At 43.1% G+C, this 25,464-nt stretch overlaps 1 protein-coding gene and 1 non-coding gene across 2 annotated transcripts in view; both read right to left on the minus strand.

The window, feature by feature from the left end:
* Positions 1–25,464, minus strand: part of LOC144504595 (cyclin-dependent kinase-like 4) — a 54,348-nt gene that overhangs the window by 12,869 nt on the left and 16,015 nt on the right. Inside the window, exons 2-6 of the mRNA XM_078230187.1 lie at positions 12,629–12,750; positions 9,974–10,046; positions 9,509–9,599; positions 3,725–3,925; positions 3,539–3,627 (exon numbers count right to left, since the gene is read on the minus strand). Of these exons, the coding sequence (XP_078086313.1) occupies positions 3,539–3,627; positions 3,725–3,925; positions 9,509–9,599; positions 9,974–10,046; positions 12,629–12,750 (576 nt within the window). The remainder of the gene's footprint in view (positions 1–3,538; positions 3,628–3,724; positions 3,926–9,508; positions 9,600–9,973; positions 10,047–12,628; positions 12,751–25,464) is intronic.
* Positions 24,251–24,364, minus strand: LOC144504934 (U5 spliceosomal RNA). Its single transcript, XR_013499724.1, has one exon. It is a non-coding gene; the product is annotated as a U5 spliceosomal RNA (small nuclear RNA).

The following is a 25,464-nucleotide window of genomic DNA, read 5'->3' on the forward strand; positions in this document are numbered from 1 at the left end:
GGGGGAGGGGGGGTGGAAGTGGAGGGGGTGTGACCGATCATCCTCTGGGGGGGGGGGGGGGGGGGGAGGAGAGGGGGTGTGACCGATCATCCCCTGGGGGGGGAGGAGAGGGGGTGTGACGTCTAATCCTCTGGTCGGGGGGTTCCGCTGCCTGTATGCGGCCGATCCCTCCTGGCACCATCACTGGTACATTACCAGCCACAAATTACTCTTCCCTGCAGGTGGGAGAGGTGGCTGTGGCTGGTAGTGTACCAGTGATGGTGCCAGGAGGGATCGGCCGCAGACAGGCAGCGGAACCCCCCTTATCAGAGGATGAGACGTCACACCCCCTCCCCTCCCACCCCGCCCAGGGGATGATACGTCACACCCCCTCCCCTCCCACCCACCCCACCCCCCGGGGATGAGATGTCACACCCCCTCTCCACTCCCCCCTCGGGATGATCGGTCACACCCCCTCCCCTCCCCCCCCGACCAGAGGATGACCATCAGAGAGCTGCACTCTCCGCTTTCTGCTTTTTTTTTCGCGCCCAGGCGTGCTGTCAGATTTTTTTCGAACTGCGCATGCACAGTTCAGAGCTCCGATCGGTCCGCCAGCGCTAAGCCCTGGCCACAGCGCGGGTCGGGCCAGAGCCGGCAAAACACGTATGGGCGCACTGGAATGATTCCAGGCGCAGACCTATTTGACGCCCAGATCCGGCACTTAGACTCAAAATGGTAAAATTCCCCCCTAAGTAAATTGCTGATTCAAGGGCCAGTGCAAACACAATGCTGTAACAATACTATGTCTATCAAAATGTGAACACAGCCTCCTGCTGAGATAAATGGTTCTGGACCTTCTCAAACTCAGCCCAGCATTCATAATCACCCAAGCTACTAAAACAGAACTTGGAAAATTTCAACAGGGAGGTCCATTGAAACTGAAATACCAGATGACGTTTGATGTTTTTTAAAGCTTGTAGTCGCTGTCCTATTTCTACTTCAAAGCTAATTGCCTGTCAATCAATAGAGTGTAGCAGGTGCTTAATTTCTTTTAATGTTCAACGTCAGGGCCATTTTCTTTCAAAGCTAAAAATCACTGGACTCTTAGATCTCAGTCATGACAGGAGAGTTTCCCAGCACAGTTCTTGGCAGTTTTGAATGCATTATGGTACTTTCTCCATTGGAAAGAGTACTGTAAATGTATGTCAATAATTACACAATGATGGTCAATGAAATGATCAAGTTACTTTGCAGGACAGAGCCCTATAATCAGTTATTGTGACTGTTTTCTTTTTTAGTTCTCCACTTGGAACATTCCCTGTGGTCCATGACTCTTCTGAAGTACCATAAATGGCATCTCCTACCAGACTGGGCCCGGTTCCATGAAAATAGCACAGGGGGCTGAAATGTCCACCCATAGTGAAGAAGGCATTGCTGAGCACAGGCTCACTTTGCACAGCCTTATTCCATGACCATACTAATTTGCACAATGGGAATGCAGTGGAAATCCCAGAATTGGGTCCCATTCACCATTTTAAATCCTCGCACCTCCATTCCGAAACAGACTGAGATATGAAAATCCAGGCCTGACTGTCCAAGCTCAAATGGGAAGGATAGTCACTTGAATATAAAGAACACTGTGCCCATGGAACTTGATCTCTTAAATTAATTACTACCAGATGGGTAGGGAAATAAACTGAGAATATTAAAGTAACTGCAGGAGATATTCATATCATAACTGATTTTTCCAACTCTTGCCTCTCTCTTCCACTCAAATTCTCCCCTGCTGGAGGCATTATTCAGCATTGAGGCATTCCATTTCAGTGAGAAGCAAAACCCAGAGAAAGAGGGAGAGAAACACTGACTCATCTCTCAAGCATTTCCTACATTTTGTGCAATTGTTTGAGAGATTGAAAAACAGATCTCATTTTGGGGGGGAAGTTAGTATCACACCTGACCTTTACTTGGTAGTTGCAACATTTTCGCCACATCAAGGTGAGGAGTATTTATAGCTAAAATACTTCCTTAGCCTCTAAAATGATAATGGGTGCAATTCTCCCAAATTGGCACTAAATACTCAGGTCAGTGGGGAAACCGGAGTGTTTTCCATTGGTGCTGGCAGCGCCTGTCAGGTGAGATTCGCCAACCTGAAAAATCAAAAATACAAATTCACACATCTCGGGAATCTCACCTGCCAGCCCAGCTTTTCAGAGAGCGGAAAGGGTGTCCTGATCTCCATGTTCACAGACAGCTCCACTCTCCCTTAACAAATGGAAATGGTGACCACCCCCCGCTGAAATAGGGGAACACCATCTCCCCACCTCCCCCCCACCCCCAGCACTGAAATAACATGAGAGTGACCTTTGAATGGCAGCTAAGTACTTTTTAGTTCCTCTTTTGTGTAAACATTGTGATTAGGAACAATGGGGGGGGGGGGAGTGCTTGAGATGCATTCAAGCATCAAGGGATAGGTAAACACAGCTGACTGCATAGTGAGTAAAAACCATTAAGCTGTCAATCAAATGAGAGTTAAACGGACTGGACTGATATTGAATGGAAACAAAGGTTCTCAAGGATTGGAAGCCATTTCAAAGGCTCTTAGTTTTCTATGAAAGCTCAGAGACTTTGAATAAATGCTGTGTTAAAACAATGGGGCTGAGTGCACAGCTCTGGAGAAGGGAACTCCCCCCCTACTTAGGGGGGAAAGTGAGTAACTTCTTTCAGTTAGAGGAGTTGAAAGGGATCTTCTCACACTTACAGCTTCCTGTGGAAAGAAAGGGAAATCCCTTCTGCTGGATGGAGTGTTGCAGTGATTAGGAAGCCTTCCAGCTGTCCAAGGGGCATGGAGACTAAAGGGACCATGGAACTTCAAAGCTTTTAGAGGACAGAGAAAATAGTGAGTATTTTATCCTTGGATGGTGTCTGAATTCACCATCCTGAAACTAAATAACACCTTTCCCAGGGTTAGAAGGGGCAGTCCTTTTATGAGACCCCCATCCCGGGGGTGAGTGTCAAGGTCAACCCTTGCCCCCAGCCCAAGCCCACCCAACTCCCAGGACCTTTAAAGAACCCTCCTCCACAGCCTGGCAGTGAAAGAAGGGGACTGGACCTACCTCCTTGACCCCTCCTTGTGATCCAACACACCAGGTCCACATTGGTCATGACCAACACCAAAGCCCGCTTGGTTCAACTGCCACTGGGGATGTGGATGAATAGCAGGAGGCTGCTGAATGGCCCGTCCAGCTTGCTAATGAGCTTACAATGAGGTGTTTTACATAATTATTGGGTTTTCACCTGGTCTGGGTGGAAGCGGGCCGGAACTCGATTGGGGCCAGCGGGATGAGCTGAGTGAATCCCAACTGCATTCACGCCCATCAGGAATCCTGTTTTAAGTCTGATGCCTCATTCAGCAGGCGATCAGGATTCCCACCAAGAGTGAACAAGGCCCACGAATACCCCCAATATTTGTTCTGGTATCGTGTGACTCACAAACAAGTTCATGTGTATTGTCAAAAAGATGTAAGAGTTGTTACATTATCTCCTGTACTGCACAATTTACCATGTCCTCAGGGTCTGGCTCAGGTATAGTAACACCCAGGAAAAATTGGTTAGTCCTGAATACATGCTCGTGTCTTGGAATAAGTTTACCTAAAAGAAAAAATCAAAATTACACAATAAATATTTCCTATGTGTCAGAGATATGTTAAAGAAAGTGAATGATTTACAAGATGATAAACTAGTTTACCCAGAGTCCTTATTATCAAGTAGATTTGGTCCACATCTGATTTCCCAGGCCATAAGGCCTGTCCGGAGACCAGTTCTGCAAAGACAGTACCTACAGCCCAGATATCTACTGCTGCCCCATACTGTGTATCTCCCACAAGCAGCTCAGGTGCTCGGTACCATCGGGTTGCTACGTAGTCTGTGTAATCATCTCCCGGACTTGCTGTTGGGGGAAAATAAAATTGATATAATTTCACACTAAATAAAGTATCTTCAGACCATATATGTCTTCACTTGTGATCTGAAAATTCACTTTCTCCTGCTGGTATGTTCATGAAATCATGAAAATAATTTTTTTTGTAATAAAAACAAGTAAACCAAAAACTAATTAATATACAAACATATTTTAAATAATTTGATTTACGGCATCATGGCATTGCTGTCTCACAGCGCCAGAGACCTGGGTTCAATTCTGGCCTCGGGTCACTGTCTATGTGGAATTTGTATGTTCTCCCCAGTTCCCTCCCACAGTCCAAATGCAGGTTTTGCAGATTGGCCATGCTAAGTTGCCCTTAGTGTCCAAGATTGTGTGAGTTGGGTGGATTAGCCATTGTGAATGCACAGGGTTACAAGGATAGGGCAGGGGTTTGTGGGCCTGGGCAAGATAATCTTTCGGAGAGTCGGTGCAGACTTGATGGGCCGAATGGCTTCCTACTGCACTGTAGGGATTCTATGGTTCTATGGACTACAAGATGAAAATATTACAATTCAAAGGCTATTCCTGTGGCAGTAATTAATTTATAAGTTCACAAAAATAACAGTAGGTATCTTGCCATTGCATCTTTGCTTTTGGATCTAATGTTTAGGTAGGTTTTTAAAGGTTGTGTTATCTCCACTTTTCTCTGACTTCTCCTTTTCTCTTTTTAGTTTTCTGTGTAATTGAGAATGCGCATAACTGACTTGGCCCCTTGGCCAGTGCCATTCAAAAGCTGGATACTAGGACCAGGATACCAGGATTCTCCCAAAAAAGTTCTAAGCCCCAATTCGCATGAAAATGGGAGTAACTCGTCATAGAATCCCTACAGTGCAGAAGGAGGCCATTCAGCCCATCGAGTCTACACAAACCACAATCCTACCCAGGCCCTATTCCCGTAACCCCACATATTTACCCTGCTAATCCCCCTGACACTAGGGTCAATTTAGCGTGGCCAATCAACCTAACCAGCACATCTTTGGAGTGTGGGAGGAAACCAGAGCACCCAGAGGAAATCCACACAGACACGGGGAGAATGTGCAAACGCCACACAGACAGTGACCCAAGGCTGGAATTGAATCCAGGTCCCTGGCGCTGTGAGGCAGCAGTACTAACCACTGTGCCACCGTGCCACTGCCGATTTTTTTAGCATGATTTTCAGATTGAATCTCCGACACTGTGCAAGACAAAGTGCATCAGCAGGATTCCCTCTGAAAATCAGGGGAAGGGGCCTATTCCCGCTGGAATGGTCGGCAGCATAGTGCTGATCAGGCCACTGCATATGCGCCGATTTGTCAGAGCGGAGATCGGCGCATGTGCAGTGGCCCCACATCGCCGGCCTCCCAATTACTGGCCAGCCCAATTGCTCGGGTCTATCGGAGAGACACTAACTCCGGGCCTGCTAATCAGATGCTAATGTTAATTTCAATATTGAAATTAGCTCCATGCTGATTTCCGGCATGGAGTTGATTACTCTCAACGTCTTGGAGCGGGAAATGCGCGGAGGCCGTGACGCCCAGCAGGAAGCCCTCCAAACGGCCTCCGCTGATGTCTCCCGGCCTGTTGCGCTGCCAAAGCAGTGCAGTGGGCTGGGAGAATCAGCCCTAGGTGTCTCCAACAGTTAGATAGATTTTATTTGATTACTGTTTTTTCAAAAAATATACTTTAAAAAACATTTCACTTGAAAATTACAGAAAATGCAATAAAATTCAACCTGTCTCTGTACAGCATGTTCCACTTTTGCAGTGCTGAATACAATTGTAGTACTCTTAATATCTACAATCTACATTCCATGCAGGCATACAGCCTGAGGGCAAAACATTTCAAATTGAAAACTACAGAAAGCGCAATAGAGTTCAACTTTCCTTTGTACAGCATGTTCCACTTTGTGATGCCTCAATACAATTTCTTGATATTCACTATGTTTACTCCATAGAACCATAGAAAATTACAGCTCAGAAACAGGCCTTTTGGCCCTTCTTGTCTGTGCCGAACCATTCTTTGCCTAGTCCCACTTGCCTGCACTTGGACCATATCCCTTCACACCCCTCTCATCCATGAACCCGTCCAAGTTTTTCTTAAATGTTAAAAGTGACCCCGCATTTACCACTTTATCCGGCAGCTCATTCCACACTCCCACCACTCTCTGCATGAAGAAGCCCCCCCTAATATTCCCTTTAAACTTTTCTCCTTTCACCCTTAACCCATGCCCTCTGGTTTTTTTCTCCCCTAGCCTCAGCGGAAAAAGCCTGCTTGCATTCACTCTATCTATACCCATCAAAATCTTATACACCTCTATCAAATCTCCCCTCATTCTTCTACGCTCCAGGGAATAAAGTCCCAACCTATTCAATCTCTTTCTGTAACTCAGCTTCTCAAGTCCTGGCAACATCCTTGTGAACCTTCTGTGCACTCTTTCAACCTTATTTACATCCTTCCTGTAACTAGGTGACCAAAACTGTACACAATACTCTAAATTCGGCCTCACCAATGCCTTATATAACCTTACCATAACACTCCAACTTTTATACTCGATACGCCGATTTATAAAGGCCAATGTACCAAAGGCACTCTTTACGACCTTATCCACCTGTGACGTCACTTTTAGGGAATTCTGTACCTGTATTCCCAGATCCCTCTGTTCAACAGCACTCTTCAGAGTCCTACCATTTACCCTGTACGTTCTACTTTGGTTTGTCCTTCCAATGTGCAATATCTCACACTTGTCTGCATTAAATTCCATTTGCCATTTTTCAGCCCATTTTTCTAGTTGGTCCAATCCCTCTGCAAGCTTTGAAAACCTTCCTCACTGTCCACTACACTTCCAATCTTTGTATCATCAGCAAATTTGCTGAAGCAATTTACCACATTATCACCCAGATCATTGATATAGATGACAAACAACAATGGACCCAACACCGATCCGTACGGCACACCACTAGTCACAGGCCTCCACTCAGAGAAGCAATCCTCCACAACCACTCTCTGGCTTCTTCCATTGAGCCAGTGTCTAATCCAATTTACTACCTCCCCATGTATACCCAGCGACTGAACCTTCCTAACTAACCTCCCATGAGGGACCTTGTCAAAGGCCTTGCTGAAATCCAGGCAGACAACATCCACCGCCTTCCCTTCATCCACTTTCCTGGTAACCTCCTCGAAAAACTCTAATAGATTGGTCAAACATGACCTACCACGCACAAAGCCATGTTGACCCTCCCTAATAAGTCCCTGTCTATCCAAATATTTGTAGATCCTATTCCTTATCACACCTTCCAATAACTTGCCCACCACTGACGTCAAACTTACTGGCCTATAATTTCCCGGATTTCTTTTGGAACCTTTTTTAAACAATGGAACAACATGAGCCACCCTCCAATCATCCGGCACCTTCCCTGTGAATACTGACATTTTAAATATGTCTGCCAGGGCCCCTGCAAGTTCAACACTAGCTTCCCTCAAGGTCCGTGGGAATACCCTGTCCGGTCCTGGGGATTTATCCACTCTGATTTGCCTCAAGACAGCAAGCACCTCCCCTTTAATCTGTAAAGGTTCCATGACCTCCCTACCTGTTTGCCCTATTTCCGTAGACTCCATGCCCGTTTCCTCAGTAAATACGGATGCAAAAAAACTATTTAGTATCTCCCCCATCTCTTTTGGTTCCATACACAGTCTACCACTCTGGTCTTCAAGAGGACCAATTTTATCCCTCACTATCCTTTTGCTCCTAACATACCTATAGAAGCTCTTTGGATTTTCCTTCACTCTGTCTGCCAAAGCAACCTCATGTCTTCTTTTAGCCCTCCTAATTTCCCTCTTAAGTAGCTTCTTGCACTTTTTATACTCCTCGAGCATCTGATCTGTTCCTTGCTGCCTGTACATTTCATACAACTCTCTCTTCCTCTTCATCAGTGTTACAAGCTCCCTCGAGAACCAAGATTCCTTATTCCTATTTACTTTGCCTTTAATCCTGACAGGAACATACAAACTCTGCACTCTCAAAATTTCTCCTTTGAAGGCCTCCTACTTTCCATTTACATCCTCACCAGAGAACAGCCTGTGCCAATCCACACTTCCCAGATCCCTTCTCATTTCATCAAATTTGGCCTTTTTCCAGTTCAGAACTTCAACCCGAGGACCAAGTCTATCCTTATCCATGATCAGGTTGAAACTAATGGCATTATGATCACTGGATACAAAGTGTTCCCTCACACTCACATTGATCACCTGCCCTAACTCATTTCCCAATAGGAGATCCAATATCACATCCTCTCTAGTTGGCACCTCTATATACTGATGTAGAAAATTTTCTTGAACACATTTTACAAACTGTACCCCATCTAAACCTTTAACAGTATGTGAGTCCCAATCTATATGTGGAAAATTAAAATCCCCTACTATTACAACTTTGTGTTTCTTGCAGTTGTCAGCTATCTCTCTGCTGATTTGCTCCTCCAATTCTCGCTGACTATTGGGTGGTCTATAATACAACCCCATTAATGTGGTCATACCCTTCCTGTTTCTCAGGTCCACCCATAGGGCCTCTGAAGGCAAGCTCCCTAATCTATCCTGCCTGAGTACAGCTGTAACATTTTCCCTGACCAATAATGCCATGTCAAGCATAAAGCCCAAGGGATTTTACACTTATTCTAGACCATTAGTGTACTATGACTGAAAGGCTTTGGGTGGGATTTTACAGCCTTGCTCGAGCGAGAGCGGAAATTCCCGTCCGAGGTCAATGAAGATTTCCGTTGTCAGGCCCTCGCCCATCCCGATTCTGTGGCGGGCGAGCTGGTAGAGTTCCAGCCTTTTGGCAACTGGCCCAAGCTTTAGTGCATTCCGCAGCACATAGTCCTGCACCTTGAATGTTACAGTCTGCAACATTTGACCAAAGAAGACCAGCTAGTTTCTGGAAGATCAAAGAGCATCTTTCACCAAGTTAATGGTCCTCCAACCAAAGTTGATATGCTTCCCTGGAAATAGTCTATAGTAAGAAGTTTAACAACACCAGGTTAAAGTCCAACAGGTTTATTTGGTAGCAAAAGCCACACAAGCTTTTGGAGCTTGTGTGGCTTTTGCTACCAAATAAACCTGTTGGACTTTAACCTGGTGTTGTTAAACTTCTTACTGTGTTTACCCCAGTCCAATGCCGGCATCTCCACATCATGAATAGTCTATAGAGCAGAGTCCTGCATCATGGAGCTGCCTGGGATGTACCTCGACAAAAATCATTGCATCTCTGCAGACATTCTTTGCAAATTTGCTTTCCAATGCCATTTGCTTAGAGTTTGTATGTTTAGACATTGAGTGAGGACTTGATTATGCTAGGCTGCAATGCTGCATTCACTTTTCAATCTCACATGAAAATGGACAAGTTGGGGCCTTACCCCAGAACAAGTGCCAACTTCAAGTAAGAAAGGATAATAAGGGACAGAAAATTAAAGGAAAGGATTAAAGAAAGGAATAAACCCTCAACATTTTTATATATGTATAATATTTTGTCAATGTAAAATATCCTATTAATCTATAACATTCAAGTAAAAAATGGCATACTTAGTATCCTAGCAAATCCAAAGTCACAGAGTTTGATGACACCTTGTTTAGTAATTAGAATATTTTCTGGCTTGACATCTCTGTGAATACACTGGAAGAGGAGTATTAAATTAAAAAGTAAAATCTGCTGAATTTTTCCACATAAAATTTTAACTTAAGGGTGTAAAAACACAGTTTATCACAGTTATTATCTAGAATAAATTCCTCTTGAATATTAATGTTATTTTAAAATTAGACACAATTGCATTATATAAAACAAGTTATGCCACACGCAGCATTTGTTGTGGTAACCTTACACAGATTTCACAGTTCTCTTTTGTCAAAAGTTAAAACTTAACAGGTTAAAACTGCTAAGTTGAATATTTTAATATTTTTGATATTTCCTTTCCAAGAATTGCATTGTCAAATCCAGCATACTACAGAAAACCATTTTTTGTCAGAATGAGCAGTATAACAATAACTTACATTAAGTTTGTGACAAAAGTTAATAGCTTGAAGCATCTGCCACATGATGTTTTTAACCATTGCTTCCGGTAACCTAAACCAGAGAGATATGAGTCATCGTCATCTGAACTAGTGAATATTTTCAAATTTTAAAAACTGTATAAAATACAAGATATTTTTAGTTTTTGAATTTTATTCTTTGCTTTGTTAGAAAACTCAATTCATAAAAAACAGTCCTCACAGAAGGATTATAAAGCAAAATTTGACACTGAGCCATTTCAGGAGATATTAGGTCAGATGAGCAAAAACTGATCAAAGGTTGGTTTAAGAAGCATGGTAAAAGGCACTGCTGCCTCACAGCGCCAGTCTTGTTAGGTGCATTGGCCATGATAACTTTGCCTTCAGTGTACCCGAACAGGCACTGGGGTGTGGTGAAAAGGGGATTTTCACAGTAATTTCATTGCAGTGTTGATGTAAGCCTACTTGTGACACTAATAAATTAACTTGAAAGAGAAGTGGGTGGGCAGAGAAGTTTCGGGAGGAAATTCCATAAATATAGGCAAGCAACTGAAGGCGCAGCCACCAATAGTGAAGTTAAAATCAGGGATACATAAGAGGTCAGAATAGGAATCTGGATATCTTGGAAGGTGATGGGGACAGAGAAGGTTAAAGATCAGCAGTGCCAACAATATGTTTGTCGGGATTTGAAAACAAGGATGTGAATTTCAAAATCAAGGTATTGCTTACTGGAACCAATGTAGGTCCACAAGCACAGCGGTAATAATTGAATGGAACTTGGTGTGACTAAGGAGAAGAACAACAGAGTTTTAGATAGTTGCAAGTTTACAGAGAGTGACATTGGCGAGGAGTGTGTTGGAATAGTCAAGTCTAGAGGTAACTAAGATATGGATGAAAGTAGTAGCAGCAGATGAGATGAGATACGGGCTGAGATGGAAATAAGCAGTCTTAGTGATAGTGCAGACATATGGTCAGAGGTTCATCAGGGTCAATTATGATACCAAGTTTGCGAACAACTTGGGTCAGCCTCAAATTATTGTCAGGAGAGAGCTGGAGTCAATGGCTAGTAAACCGAATTTGTGAGCAGGGCTAACACACAATGGTTTCAGTCTTCCTGATATTTAATTGGGGGAAATTTCTGCTCACCTAATACCACATGCTGGATAAGCAATCTTCTGATTTAAAGGCAATAGAGGAATCGAGAGAGATCATGGTGAGGTAGAGATGGGTGTCAACAGCAAACATGTAAAAATTGATGCTGTGTTTTGTGATGATGTCACCAAGAGGCAGCATGTAGATGAGAGACAGGAAGAGGCCAAGGATAGGCCCTTTGGGAATGACAGAGATAAAGTAGTGGGAATGGATACAGGCGCTATTGCAGGTGATTCTCTTTTATGATTAGATAGAAAAGAATGGAATGAGATTCAGTGCACAATCATTTATAAAGTAGATCAATAAGCTTAATAAGAAGGGGATTGCCACTTTTGAAAAGTGGCTTTGGTGAAGGGTCCTTATAATGGTGTGCAGAATTTCGATGAACACAAAGAGATGCCTCTGGCTTCTCGTGGAGTATGGCTAATTACAGATTAATAGATTAAACTAGATACATACCATTTACAAGTGATATGACTAATTCCAAAAGCTTCTCCGATGGATAAAAAGAGTAGGGTTTATATTTACAATTTCACAGCTAGGTAGTTTCTGAACTCACCCACTCATTAGTGCAATGGGGAGGGGAGAGAGGAAGCATAGTAGCAGAAGGGGCTAACAATGCTGTAACATCCTAGGGGGGAGAGGAGGAAAACTGGCAATTGGGTCAAGCGTTTAGATTACACACAACATCTTGCATTTATATTGCTGTTAACATAGTAAGGCATCTCAAGGCACTCCACAGGAGAATTATTGGACAATATTTGACACTGAACCACATAAAGAAATGATAGAAGAGGTGATCAAAATCTTTGTCTAGGAGATAAGTTAAGGGAGTTAAATCAAATTACCACTGAAAATTGGAAATTTTGTTTTGCAAATGGTGCAGCAAAGGCTGCAAGTTACAGACTGAAAGATTCCACAGTATGATTCCTTGGTTTAGCAATGTATGAACTCCTAATTGCTCATTGGCACCAACGTGAAGTCACGCTGGAGAGGTGAGAAGCCTCTGAGGGGTTACGATTGCGTGCCGAGCTCGGTAATGATATTGAAATCCAGACAATCTCATGCTAATAAGCTTCGCACTCTTTCTGGATGCGATGCAGTTCATGCCATTCGAAAGGAGCCGGGAAGATCGTTTGTTGTCGGGCATGAATCACGTTATCTTCCCAGCTCACCGCCATTTGCGGCAGTCGTGGCAAGGTGGGCAAATTCTGCCTTTTGTCATCTGATGCTTAATTTGGATAGATCAATGAAAACAATCTACTCGCTCTCACTCTCAGCACATTAGCAAACACAGATAGGATTGTCATTTATATCCTTGACATTAGTGGAACACTTGGGTATTATCTGTAGCTGAACACAGTAGAAACTAAAAGAATCATTGAACAAATTTCTTTTGAAGGAGTACAAATGAAATAAATCTAAATTTGCTTCTTAATTTTACAATCTTTCTCATTTGTATGCAGTATTTTCAGTAATCAGACATCTACGTTTAAGCACTCTTACCCTCTGGGATACCTCTCCAGCTCATTTAACACAGTGTGATCACAGTACTCAAGCACAAGGTGCAATTTACGTTTTCTTCTGAATACTTCAAGTAGATTCACTAGGTTATTGTGCTTTAATTGCTGTAACAAAGATATAGAAAATGTTGTTTAAATTTCTTACACTCCATGTTCTGTTCATTTTTTAAAAATTGGATAACATTGTGACAATTTGCACTCACCTCTTCACTGAATCAAGTTTATTTGCAAAACGCAAACTATGAAACACTGAGGATTGGATAGGTCTGGGAGTGTAAAGCTTAAAATGTTAATTAGAACAGCAAAAGAGAGAGAAATTTTATTATTGCATTTCCAAACAAAGAAGTCAAATATAAATTGCAGTTGCATTGTATGAATACGCAAAGTTCCATCCTCTGCATTAGCCATGCAAGATCACTGAAAAGAAGTAGAACTCATGAAAAATAATTCCATATCCATGATTGAGTCAGCAACCGGGCATTCGGCCCAAGTGTTTTTCCTTCCATTTTTTTCATCTAAACCTATCAGCATACCCTTCGATTTTTCTTTCTCTCTAAAATGGTTATTTGACTTCCCCTTAATAACATCGACATATTTGCCTCAACTACCAACTGTGTTATCGTGTTCCACTTTTTATCACTCCTTAGGTAAAGAAGTTCTCCTAAATTTCCCGTTCGGATACACTGAGGGAGAATTTAGCATCGCCAATGCACCTAACCAGCACGTCTTTTGGAGTGTGGGAGGAAACCGGAGCACCCAAAGGAAACCCACGCAGACCCGAGGAGAACATGCAGACTCCGCAGTGACCCAAGCCAGGAATCAAACCCGGGTCCCAGGCACTGTGAGGCAGAAGCGCTAAGCACTGAGCCACCATGCCACCCAAGACTATCATATTTTTGACCTGCATCCTTTGAATCTCCTACAAGTGGAGACACTTCTCTATGCCTATCCAATGAACCCCTTCTTCATTTTAAAGATCTCTATCAGGTCACCGGTCAGTCTTTTTTCTAGAGAAAAGTTCTCACTTTGTTCGGTCTTTCCAATAGTTATCATTCCACAATTCTGTTTAAGATATGGACACCTGAACTGTCCACAGTACTCCTAGTGTGGTCAGACCAAGGTTCTATTTGAAGTTAACATAACTTCGCTGGTTGTCAATTTTATCCTTCTGGAAATAAACCCAAGTGTTTGTTTGCTTTTTTATTCATGGGGCTTCATTATTCTGTCTCACTCCTTTTCGTGATTTGTGCATATCCACCCCTAGACCCTTCTCTTCCCCGATGCCATTTAGGAGGAATTTAAACCTAAAAAAATGGGGAGGGTTGGGACTGGTGAGGGGATAACGTCTGAGAATCTGTTTCTCAAACCAAACTCACCTCCAACGCACTCATTTCTGGCTTTAACCAAGGCCAGAAGTCGGTCAGCTGATCATCCATTCCAACTTCAAGGAGATAGTTTGGCACATTGAATAGGATATGGTCTGTCATGTGTAGATCTGTTGATGGTATTGTTATCTTTGAGTTCAAAGGCTGTGAGATTAAGTCCCACACCAGAACTTGAGTGCAAAAATCAAAGCTGACACTCCAGTGCAATAGTGATCAATGCTCAGGTAAATGTGAAGAATTACGATAAGATTTTTCAAAGCAGAGCAAGGGAGTCAAACCCTAGGGTTCTAGCCAATGATCAGCACTCAATCATGACAACAAAACATATTAATTGTTGTATTGCTGTTTGTGGGACCATGTTGTGTGCATTGTTACTGCCCTGTTTTCTTCATTATCCCACTAATGAACTGGAGAATAAAGTTTGAGAAATTTGCTTCCAAAACCAAACCTGCCTCCAACATCAGAAGTATTTCGCTGGCTGTAAAGCTTTTCAAGATATCCAGTGGTTGTGAAAGGCACTATATAACTTCAAGTTTTTCTGTTTGTTAATGAGGCTATAAATCTCAATTATTATACTGTCGGAATTTTTTTTGCACAAATATACTTCATTCATGTAAAATCTGAAAGACATTACTAAACATTTCAATTTATAATAGTAAACTGCAATGATATTCACATTTTCTCTAGAGATCAAGATCAAGTTTCCTCCCACAGTCTGAAAGATGCGCTGGTTAGGTGCATTGGCCATGCTAAATTCTCCTTCAGCGTGAGGGAGAAGGGTCTAGGGGTGGATATGCACAAATCATGAAAAGGAGCGTTACAGACTAATGAAGCCCCATGAATAAAAAAGCACACCCAAACAGGCACCGGAGTGTGGCGACTAGGGGATTTTCACAGTAACTTCATTGCAGTTCATTAATGTAAGCCTACGTTTGACACCAATAAAATATTTAGGTGCATTCTGCTCCAGTTCAGTAATTAGATCATTACATATATTTCGATATTTTCATTGCAGAAAGAACAATTATTTTCAAACTATATACATCAGTCATGTTGCACTCTGCGGTGCTTCAATAAAGTTTCACACAATTAGAATTGTACACAGTCTGAGTGGTTTTATCCAGTTACTTGCCCCTCGGTATACTTTGGCTAAAAGGCCTTACACAGTGGCCTTTCCTCATTTCGTCTTGGCTTGAGTGTGTCCCTCAGCACATAGTCCTGAACCTTGGAATGTGCAAATCTGCAACACTCAGTTGAGGACAATTCTTTGCACTGGAAGATCAGCAGGTTTCAGGTGGACCAAATTGATGACCCTCCAGCAGCAGTTGATGTTTGTCTCAGTGGGCATCCCTGGGAACAGCTCATAGAGCACAGAGGCCTGCATCACAGAGCTGCTTGGGGTGAACCATGACAAATACCACCACACCTCTCTCCAGACCTTTGCAAAGACATATTCCATAAGGAGGTGTGTGACCTTCTCTTCCCCCCCACAGCTACTTCCAGAGACTTCAGGTGTGCATGAAGGATCTGACAGGGAGTGCTGCCAGGAAACCCAGCAGCTTCAAAAAGGCAAGCAGTTGCCTGGTTCAGAAGGTTAATGCCTTTACGCCTAATTTCTAGATCCAGCTGCCTGCCTCTGCTTTCAGGCATTTCCCCCAACTATCTTCTCCCTGAAGCCTCCAATCCCACCATAAGACCTCTGACCACCCCATGCCATCCCCACCTACAGGCCTTTGATCTCTAACCCCCAAAGACCTCCACACATTCCACTACAAGGCCTCCAATCACCCTCCGAAACCATGCCTTCCCTCCTCCTATCCACAGGCATGCACCTTGATCCTTTCAATAACCCATTAGGACTAGGATTACTGCACCCCAACCCCTCTCTTGTGCTGTTCAATTTCCACCCTCCCCTGAGGCCCCAGATCCACCTCTGATGCCAATCCCTCTCCACTCACCCTACCTTCAGATCTACAAACCCCAGACCATAGAGGCCCCAAACTCCTCCGGTCCACTTCCCTGGATTGGTGACCCATTCGATTGATCCTTTCTCCACCTTCCCAAATGGATTCCTCCCTCTCCTCCATACTCATAACACCGATTAAACCCCCTTTGTGCCTACCACAAGTTGGCCATATGCCCCCTCTCCAATCTAGTTCCATTCCCATCAGTCTGTTCTCTCTTCTCACAAATAAACAACCACTCTCCAATCCCAATCAACCCCTTCTAACATTAGCTCCCCACCACAGATTTATCTGCTATTGTGGCCTTAACTGGCGAGGTCACTACCATGTGGATTCCAAGCTTGTCAATCAAGCTTGCCTCCAGTTAGGGAACCTAATTGTCAGTGCTCACTGGTTGAGTAAGTTGAAGATAGAAGTCAATAAATGTTTGGGTACAAAGGGGATTAAATATGTGGGATAGTGCAGCTATAGCAGAGCTGAATTAGAAGATGAGTCATGATCTTTTGAAAGGAGGAACAGGCTCAAAAGGCCAAATGGCCTAACCCAGTTCCTATTTCTTAGGTTCTAAACAACATCAGCTAAAATGGGAGCCGGAAAGGGAAGTTGAGTGGCCTGCGGTTTCATATGAATAGGATCACTGGAGCAGAAGATGGAATTCATGGACAAGATAAGTTTGAGGAAGCATAAGGAGGGAAAGGTATGCGCTCAGGGCTGGGAAGGAGAACCTTAGACAATGTGGGAATTGCTGGCTAAGCCAGCATTTATTGCCCATCCCTAGTTGCCCTTCAGAAGGTGGTGGTGAGCTACCTTCTTGAACTGCAGTCACTGAGGTGTAGGTACAGTGCTGTTAGGCATAGTCCTTGAACTGAGTGGCTTGTTTGGCCATATTAGAGGGCATTTTAATAGTCAACCACATTGCTGGGGGTCTGTAGTCTGGACTCCACCTTGCATTAGAGGTAGACCGTGAAGGTTCTCTAGATTGGTCCCTGAGGTGAGAGGGTCGTCCTATGATGAGAAGCTGAGTAAACTGGGCCTATCTCTGGAGTTTAAAACGATGAGAGGTGTTCTCATTGAAACATACAAGATTCTGAAGTGTATTTACAGGATAGACATAAAGTTGTTTCCATGAGCTGCTGTTTAAAACCCTGGAGTACATGTTGATTAACTGGGGCAGAGCATTTTCATATGGTATGAGAAGGCAACTGCCCAAACCTCCTTAACTTTGGTGAAGATGACATTTTCTCACCACAGCAGAATATCCAAGCCAGATAAATGGTAAACCTTTCCTCCCAATCAGATAGATAACCCTTGGGACCACCTTCAAGGTGATTGCCTGTGGGTGCTGAGGTGTGGTAGTCCACACTCCTGCACAAACAGCAGATGGCTTTGATCTTGGCAAGGTACCCCTAAGGTCAAAATACATTGTGTTGTGGCCTTATGCACATTAACTGAGGCAATCTTTAAACGCATTTAAAATGTGTACAGTTTTCAAGTCTAATTGCTTACGTTAGTCCTAACACTTTGGTATGTTCCTGTATACAAACTGTTGCACCGTAACTGGGCTGACATACCAGTCCTGGGTACTGGATGCTTTGCTGCATTCAGTGCTCTTTGGAGTTGGGGTACACTGGGATCTTTGCTGCTTCCATTGTTTCGAAACTGAGGACTCCTCGCTCACTTTACTGCCTTTGCCCTTTGTTGAATTTCCTGCTGTTAGTGGTTTTCTCCAATTTTTACAGATGCACCATAGAAAGCATTCTTTCTGGTTGTATCACAGCTTGGTACGACTCCTGCTCTGCCCAAGACCGCAAGAAACTACAAAAGGTCGTGAATGTAGCCCAAACCATCATGCAAACCAGCCTCCCATCCATTGACTCTGTCTACACTTTCCGCTGCCTCGGCAAAGTAGCCAGCATAATTAAGGACCCCACGCACCCCGGACATTCTCTTTTCCACCTTCTTCTGTCAGGAAAAAGATACAAAAGTCTGAGGTCACGTACCAACCAACTCAAGAACAGCTTCTTCCCTGCTGCCATCAGACTTTTGAATGGACCTACACTATACTCCTAGTTGTGCCTATAATTTCCCAACCTTATTAACCATTGCAGTTAGACACAGAGGGACTCCAAAACAAATATAATCTCTTTATATATTTTATGGCTGCAACTAATCCTGGATTAATTCTAACTCAAATATACCTCCCCAGATTCTGCACACTTGTATACATTTTGTAATATTACGTCTGAGTGCCCAAGCCACTGTTTCATTATGTTATAGTCTCTCCAACCTGTCCATTGTTTTGAGCTATCTCCATTCGCTACTAGTTATTGTCTTGGTATTAATGCTACATTATTTATTGCGTATTTGTGCATTGAGCTTATTCTCAATTGTCTTTGTCTCAAATAAGTTGATCTTTCTCCATACCCTAGCTATGACTGTAAAACTACATTCTGCACTCTCTCCTTTCCTTCTCTATGAACAGCAGCTTTGTCTGTATAGCGCGCAAGAAACAATATTTTTCACTGTATGTTAAAATCGACATGCCAAATTTCCTTAGTCTTCTGAGAAAGTACAGGCATTGGTGAGCTTAACTATAGTGTCTATACTATAGTACCAAGATAGGTTTATGGTGATCTAGACATCTAAAAACTTGAAGCTGTCAACCATTTCTACTTCGTCCCCATTTATGTAGACAGGGGCACGTCCTCCACTACGCTTCCTGAAGTCGATGACTATCTCCTTTGTTTTATTGACATTGAGGGAGAGATTATTGTCATCGCACCAGTTCATCAGATTCTCTATCTCTTTCCTGTACTCCATCCGACCCACAACGGTGGTGTCATCAACAAACTTAAAAATCAAGTTAGAGGAGAATTTGGCCATTCGTGTATAAGGAGTATAGTAAGGGACTGAGAACACGGCCTTGTGGAGCACCGGTGTTGAGGATGATCGTGGAGGAGGTGTTGTTGCCTATCCTTACTGATTGCAGTCTATGGATTAGGAAGTTCAAGATCCAGTTGCAAAGGGAGGAACCGAGCCCCAGGCCATAGAGTTTGGAGATGAGTTTCGTTGGAATAATGATGTTGAAGGCTGAGCTGTATTTGATAAATAGGAGTCTGACATAGGTGTCTTTGTTATCTAGGTGTTTCAGGGTTGATTGCAGGGCCAGGGAGATGGCGTCTGCTGTGGAACTGTTGCGGCAGTAGGCGAACTGTAATAGATCCAGGCAATCTGGGAGGCCAGAATTAATTTGTGCCTTCAAGCCTCCCCCGCCATTCAATACAATCACGGCTGATTTTGGGCTACAACTCCACTTCTTGCCATTCCCCATCTCCCTTGATTCCCTGGGAGACCAAAAATCTGTCTATCCCAGCTTTAAATGTATTCAATGATGAAAAAATCATAACCGTCTGGGGCAGAGAATTCATCAGAAATCTATCGATCTCTACCCCAAAGACTTAAAAATCAAGTTAGAGGAGAATTTGGCCGCAGATAGAGAATTCCAAAGATTCACAACCCGCTGTATAAAGAAATTTCTTCTCATCTTGGTTCTATGTGGTTAACCACTTATTCTGAAATTGTTCCCCCTGGTTCTGGACTCTCCAACCAAGGAAAACATCTACCTGCATCTACCTTGTCTATTCCTTTAATGCTTATTTCCAGCATGTTCTGTAGTTACCTCGAAAGCCTAATTGAAAGACGCAATACAAAACATTTCCAATTATTATAACAGTAAAATTTGATGATATTTACATTTTCTCCAGAGCTCAAATTTCAGTCTTAGGTGCTTCAGTTCACTAATGAGAAGATTATATATATTTCATTATTTTCATTGCAGAGAGCAAAATTCTTTACAAACTAGATACGTTAGTCATGTTGCACTCTGCAGTGCTTCAATAAAGTTACATGCAATTAGAATTTTACGCACAATCTGAGGGGTTTTACCCAGTTACTAGCCCCTGGAATATTTTGGCTGAAAGGCCTTACACAGTGGTCTTTCCCCATTGTGCCTTGAGGCTGGCCCCAGCTTGAGTGCATCCCTCAGCACATAGTCCTGTGCCAGTCTGAAACACTCGGTCAAGGACAATTCTTTGCACTGGAAGATCAACAAGTTTAGCGCAGAACAAAGAGTGTCTTTCACCAAGTTGATGAGCCTCCAGCAGAAGTTGGTGTTTGTCCCAGTTTGCGTCCCTGGGAATACCCGTAGAAATAAACACAATACTGGGCCTCAACAATCAGCACTGAATTGCTACTCTGCGCTCAATTACTTATCTGATTTTCCTTCCTATCCTTTTTGTTTCCCAAAAATATACTTTATTCATAAAATATCTGCAAGAACCTTACAAACCTTCCAAAATGGCCATTACACAAAGCACAATAATATTTAGGTCCTCTACATACATCACTTAACACCCTGAGATGCTTCAATACAGTCAAGGAAATGTTAGATATTTAACAAGGGTCCTTACATATAGTGCAAAGATACTCAAATGTTGTCTACATATAACAAGTTGAACTCTGAAATGCTTCAGTACAATTGAAATGCATGTAATATTCACTGTATACATTCACTGAGTCATTCGGCCTGAGTTCATTGTGGTTGAAAGTTTCTGAACACAGCAACATTTTCCCATTGTGCCTCAATGACAGTTGACCTAAGCTTTAGTGCATCCCTAACCTAAGCACGTAGTCCCAGGGTTAGGAATGTGCCAGTCTGCAACATTCAGTCAGGGCCAACTCCTTGTACTGAAAGACCAAGTTTTGGACAATCCAAAGAGTGTCTTTTGCCAAGTTGATCCTCCAGCAACATCTGATGTTTGTATCGGTGTGCGTCCCTGGGAACAGCCCGTAGAGCACAGAGTCCCGTTACTGAAAACCCCTATTGTATCTCAGCCAACCTTCTGACTCAGGCTGAGCAAAGCCCAATGTTGAAGTCCAGCTCTGACAAAGTGAAGGAGACGTGTCCTCTATTTTTACAGCACAAGCTACCATAATTGATTTGATTTATTATTGGTGGCACGGTGCCACAGTAGTCAGCACTGCTGTCTCACAGCGCCAGGGACTTGCGTTCGATTCCTGGTTTGGGCCACTGTCTGTGCGGAGTTTGCATGTTCTCCCTGTGTCTGTGTGGGTTTCCTCCGGGTGCTCCGCTTTCCTCCCACAGTCCAAAAGATGTGCTGGTTAGGTGCATTGGCCATGCTAAATTCTCCCTCACTTGTGACTAATAAATAAACTTTTACTTCTTACTTTTTTTTATTGTCACATGTATTAATATACAGTATTATTTCTTGCATGCTATACAGACAAACTGGACTGTACATAGGGAAGGAAAGGAGAGGGTGCAGAGTGTAGTGTTACAGTCATAGCTAGGGAGTAGAGAAAGATTAACTTAATGCGAGGTAGGTCCATTCAAAAATCCGATGGCAGCAGGGAAGAAGCTGTTTTTGAGTCGGTAGGTATGTGACATCAGACTTTTGTATCTTTTTTCCAATGGAAGAAGGTGGAAGAGAGTATATACGGGGTGCGTGGGGTCCTTGATTATGCTGGCTACTTTTCCGAGGCAGCGGGAAGTGTAGACAGCGTCAATGAATGGGAGGCTGGTTTGAATGATGGTCTGGGCTTCATTTGAAAGGTTAGTCATGGCATGAATCAACTCCAGCCTCCCGGACTGCCTGGATTCACTTCAGTTCACCTACCGCCGCAACAGGTCCACAGCAGACATCATCTCCCTGGTCCTGCACTCAACCCTGGAACACCAAGATAACAAAGACACCTATGTCAGACTCCTATTTATTGACTACAGCTCAGCCTTCAACATCATTATTCTTACGAAACTCATTTCCAAACTCCATAGCCTGGGCCTCGGCTCCTCCTTCTGCGACTGGATCCTGAACTCCCTAACCCACAGACCACAATCAGTAAGGAAAGGCAACAACACCTCTTCCATAATCATCCTCAACATCGGTGCCCACAAGGCTGTGTTCTCAGCCCCCTACTATACTCCCAATACACCTATGACTGTGTGGCCAAATTCCCCACCAATTCGATTTTCAAGTTTGCTGATGACACCACCATAGTGGGTTGGATCTCAAAAACATTGATGAGACAGAGTACAGGAATGAGATAGAGAATCTGGTGAACTGGTGCGACAACAATAATGTCTCCCTCAATGTCAACAAAACGAAGGAGATTGTCATTGACTTCAGGAAGCACATGGAGAACATGCCCCTGTCTACATCAACAGGGACGAAGTAGAAATGGTCAAACGCTTTTGGGTGTCCAGATCACCAGTAACCTGTCTTGGTCCCCCCATGCCGACACTATAGTTAAGAAAGCCCACCAACGCTTCTACTTTCTCAGAAGGCTAAGGAAATTTGGCATGTCAGCTTCGACTCTCACCAAGTTTTACTTTCGCCAACTTTTACAGATGCACCATAGAAAGCACTCTTTCTGGTTATATCATAGCTTGGTATTGCTCCTGCTCTGCCCAAGACCGCAAGAAACTGCAAAAGGTCATGAATGTAGCCCAACCCATCATGCAAACCAGCCTCCCATCCATTGACTCTGTCTACACTTCCTGCTGCCTCGGCAAAGCAGCCAGCATAATTAAGGACCCCACACATCCCAGACATACGCTCTTCCACCTTCTTCCATCAGGCAAAAGATACAAAAGTCTGAGGTCACATACCAATTCCCTGTGCCATCAGACTTTTGAATGGACCTACCTTGCATTAAATTGATTTTTCTCTACACCCTAACTATGACTGTAACACTACATTATGATGTGGAGATGCCGGCGTTGGACTGGGGTAAACACAGTAAGAAGTCTCACAACACCAGGTTAAAGTCCAACAAGTTTATTTGGTAGCAAAAGCCACTAGTTTCGGAGCGCTGCTCCTTCGTCAGGTAACGAAAGAGCAGCGCTCCGAAACTAGTGGCTTTTGCTGCCAAATAAACCTGTTGTACTTTAACCTGGTGTTGTGAGACTTCTGACACTACATTATGCCATTATGCACTCCTTTCCTTCTCTTGGAACGGAATGCTTTGTCTGTATAGCTCGCAAGAAAGAATACTTTTCATTGTATATTAATACATGTGACAATAATAAATCAAATCAAACACAATCCTTTGCAGTAGCAGGAGCCAGATACAACCAGAAAGAATGCTTTCTATGGTGCATCTGTTGAAGTTGATGAGAGTTGTAACAGACATGCCAAATTTCCTTAGTCTCCTGAGAAAGTAGAGGCGTTGGTGGGCTTTCTTACCTAAAGAGTCCGCCTGGAGGGACCAGGACAGGTTGTTGGTGATCTGGACATCTAAAAACTTGAAGCTCTCGACCATTTCATCCCCGTAGATGCAGATGGGGGCATGCCCTCCATTACATTTCCTGAAGTCGATGACTATCTCCTTCATTTTCATAGAATACTACAATGCAGATGGAGGCCATTCGGCCCACCGAGTCTGCACCGACCACAATCCCACCCAGATCTTATCCCCATAAGCCCATGCATTTTCCCTGGCTAGTCCCCCTGATACTAAGGGTCAATTTAGCATAGCCAATCCACCTAACCCGCACATCTTTAGACTGTGGGAGGAAACCGGAGCACCCGGAGGAAACCCACGCAGACACGGGAAGAATGTTCAAACTCCACACAGACAATAATCCAAGCTGGGAATCGAACCCAGGCACTGTGAGGCAGCAGTGCTCAGCGTAGTGCCACCATTGACAATTTTGTTGACATTGAGGGAGAGATTATTGTCGTCGCACCAGATTCTCTATTTCTTTCCTGTACTGTGTCTCGTCATTGTTTGAGATCCAACCTACCAATCCAGGTCCCATTGAAATTTAAAGGTTCTTAACAGGCCAAGGCAAAACTAATTACCCATGGTAAGTGGATAGAATGTGAGGGTGAAGTAATGGACTGTGAGTCAGTTTTGCTTGTGTCCAGGGTGGGAGAGGGTGTTCAGACTGCGTCTGTACAATAGTTACCCAGTTTTCTTTTGCAAAAATATTCACATAAAATCTGAAAACACGTAACAAAACATTTCAAATTGTCAAAGTCACAAGAGATTTTAATTAACTTCCTCCAGGTATGCCTGTTAAAACGATCCACGCATTTTCAGATGGTCCCCAGCAGAGAAAAATTTATTTTGTAGAAAAATGGTTGCTCATTTAAGCAGCAACTTCAACAGGAGATTTCCACAAAGACGCAACATTTAAACATGTGTGCAAATTCTTTCTTTTAAACATAAGACAGCCCCAACAAAGCAGGGCCACAAAAAATTACTTCAAACTCTGAGTGTTCCTCTCCACGGAAATCTTTAGTAAAAGGCGAAAGATTTATACGATCTGAAGAGAAACCAGAGTATACTGAAAAGCAACTTCAACTCCTGATACCCAAGCAACGACACACCTCTTTAACATTGTACTGAGCCACAAGAACCAACATTCAGAGAAAAAAATAATACACCATGAGGAAACGTAACTGAAATATTTAATTTGTGAAATCCATTGTCACCATCTGAAGTTTTATTGCTTTTCCTTTACAAAGTTCCTTGTAGAATATCATGGGTATGTAAATGAGCTGTTTCCCGTGGGCTGGGTTTACAGTGACGTATACAATTCTCACTTCGTAGTTTACGTTGGATGTTTATTTTTATGTGTTTGAACATTCAGATTCAAATTATGGATTAGCACAGTGATCGAACAGTGTTTTAGTTCACACAATAGAGAGCAGCTACAGAACTCAGAGCCGTGCATAGAAAGAAGAATTGACGTTTAAATATTTATACTGACATTTGCGTTTACATTTAACCATATAAGCAAGACCTGATCAGTGGTCATCATTTTAACTATTTATCTATATTAATCAAGTTTCTGTTGCAATCAGGGCACAAACAAAATCTACCAAAAGAATGCGAAATTTTGCGCCAATTACGCACAGTATCACGTTACGCCTAAATGCTCTCAAACATTTATGGCTGTCAATCAATTCTCCGCCCATTTGTATCTCCACCCATAAAATTGTCCTTGCCCCAAGGTTGCAAAGCGTTCTGTACGAGTTTCCTGTATTTGTAGTTATTTAGAGGCAGTCGAAGTTAGGGCTGGATTTTCAGATGCAGCAGGAAACAGTCATTTCGAGGCGTTTTATTCCCACTTTTGAAGCACTTCAAGGAATCTGAGACCAGCATTGTATTTTCTGCTTCTTTTAATGCGTTTTATACTGTACACGTCACATTAACAATTAAAATGATTCGCAGATTGCAGGTTCTTAAACATGCGTAACTAATGTACATAAATGACGGGAATCAGTGAAACTTTTAATAAGTGCTTAAGGGGTGAGTTCTGTGTTTCCTTGAGCCCTGGTTGTGCTTTTATTTACTGAACTGAATAGGAAAATACCCAAACTACGAAGTGAAAGTAGCATTTACGTTCATATTTAAAATATTTCTGATGCAATACATATTTA

The sequence above is a fragment of the Mustelus asterias genome, chromosome 15, assembly GCF_964213995.1.
Source record: "Mustelus asterias chromosome 15, sMusAst1.hap1.1, whole genome shotgun sequence".
In the NCBI taxonomy this organism is placed as follows: domain Eukaryota; kingdom Metazoa; phylum Chordata; class Chondrichthyes; order Carcharhiniformes; family Triakidae; genus Mustelus; species Mustelus asterias.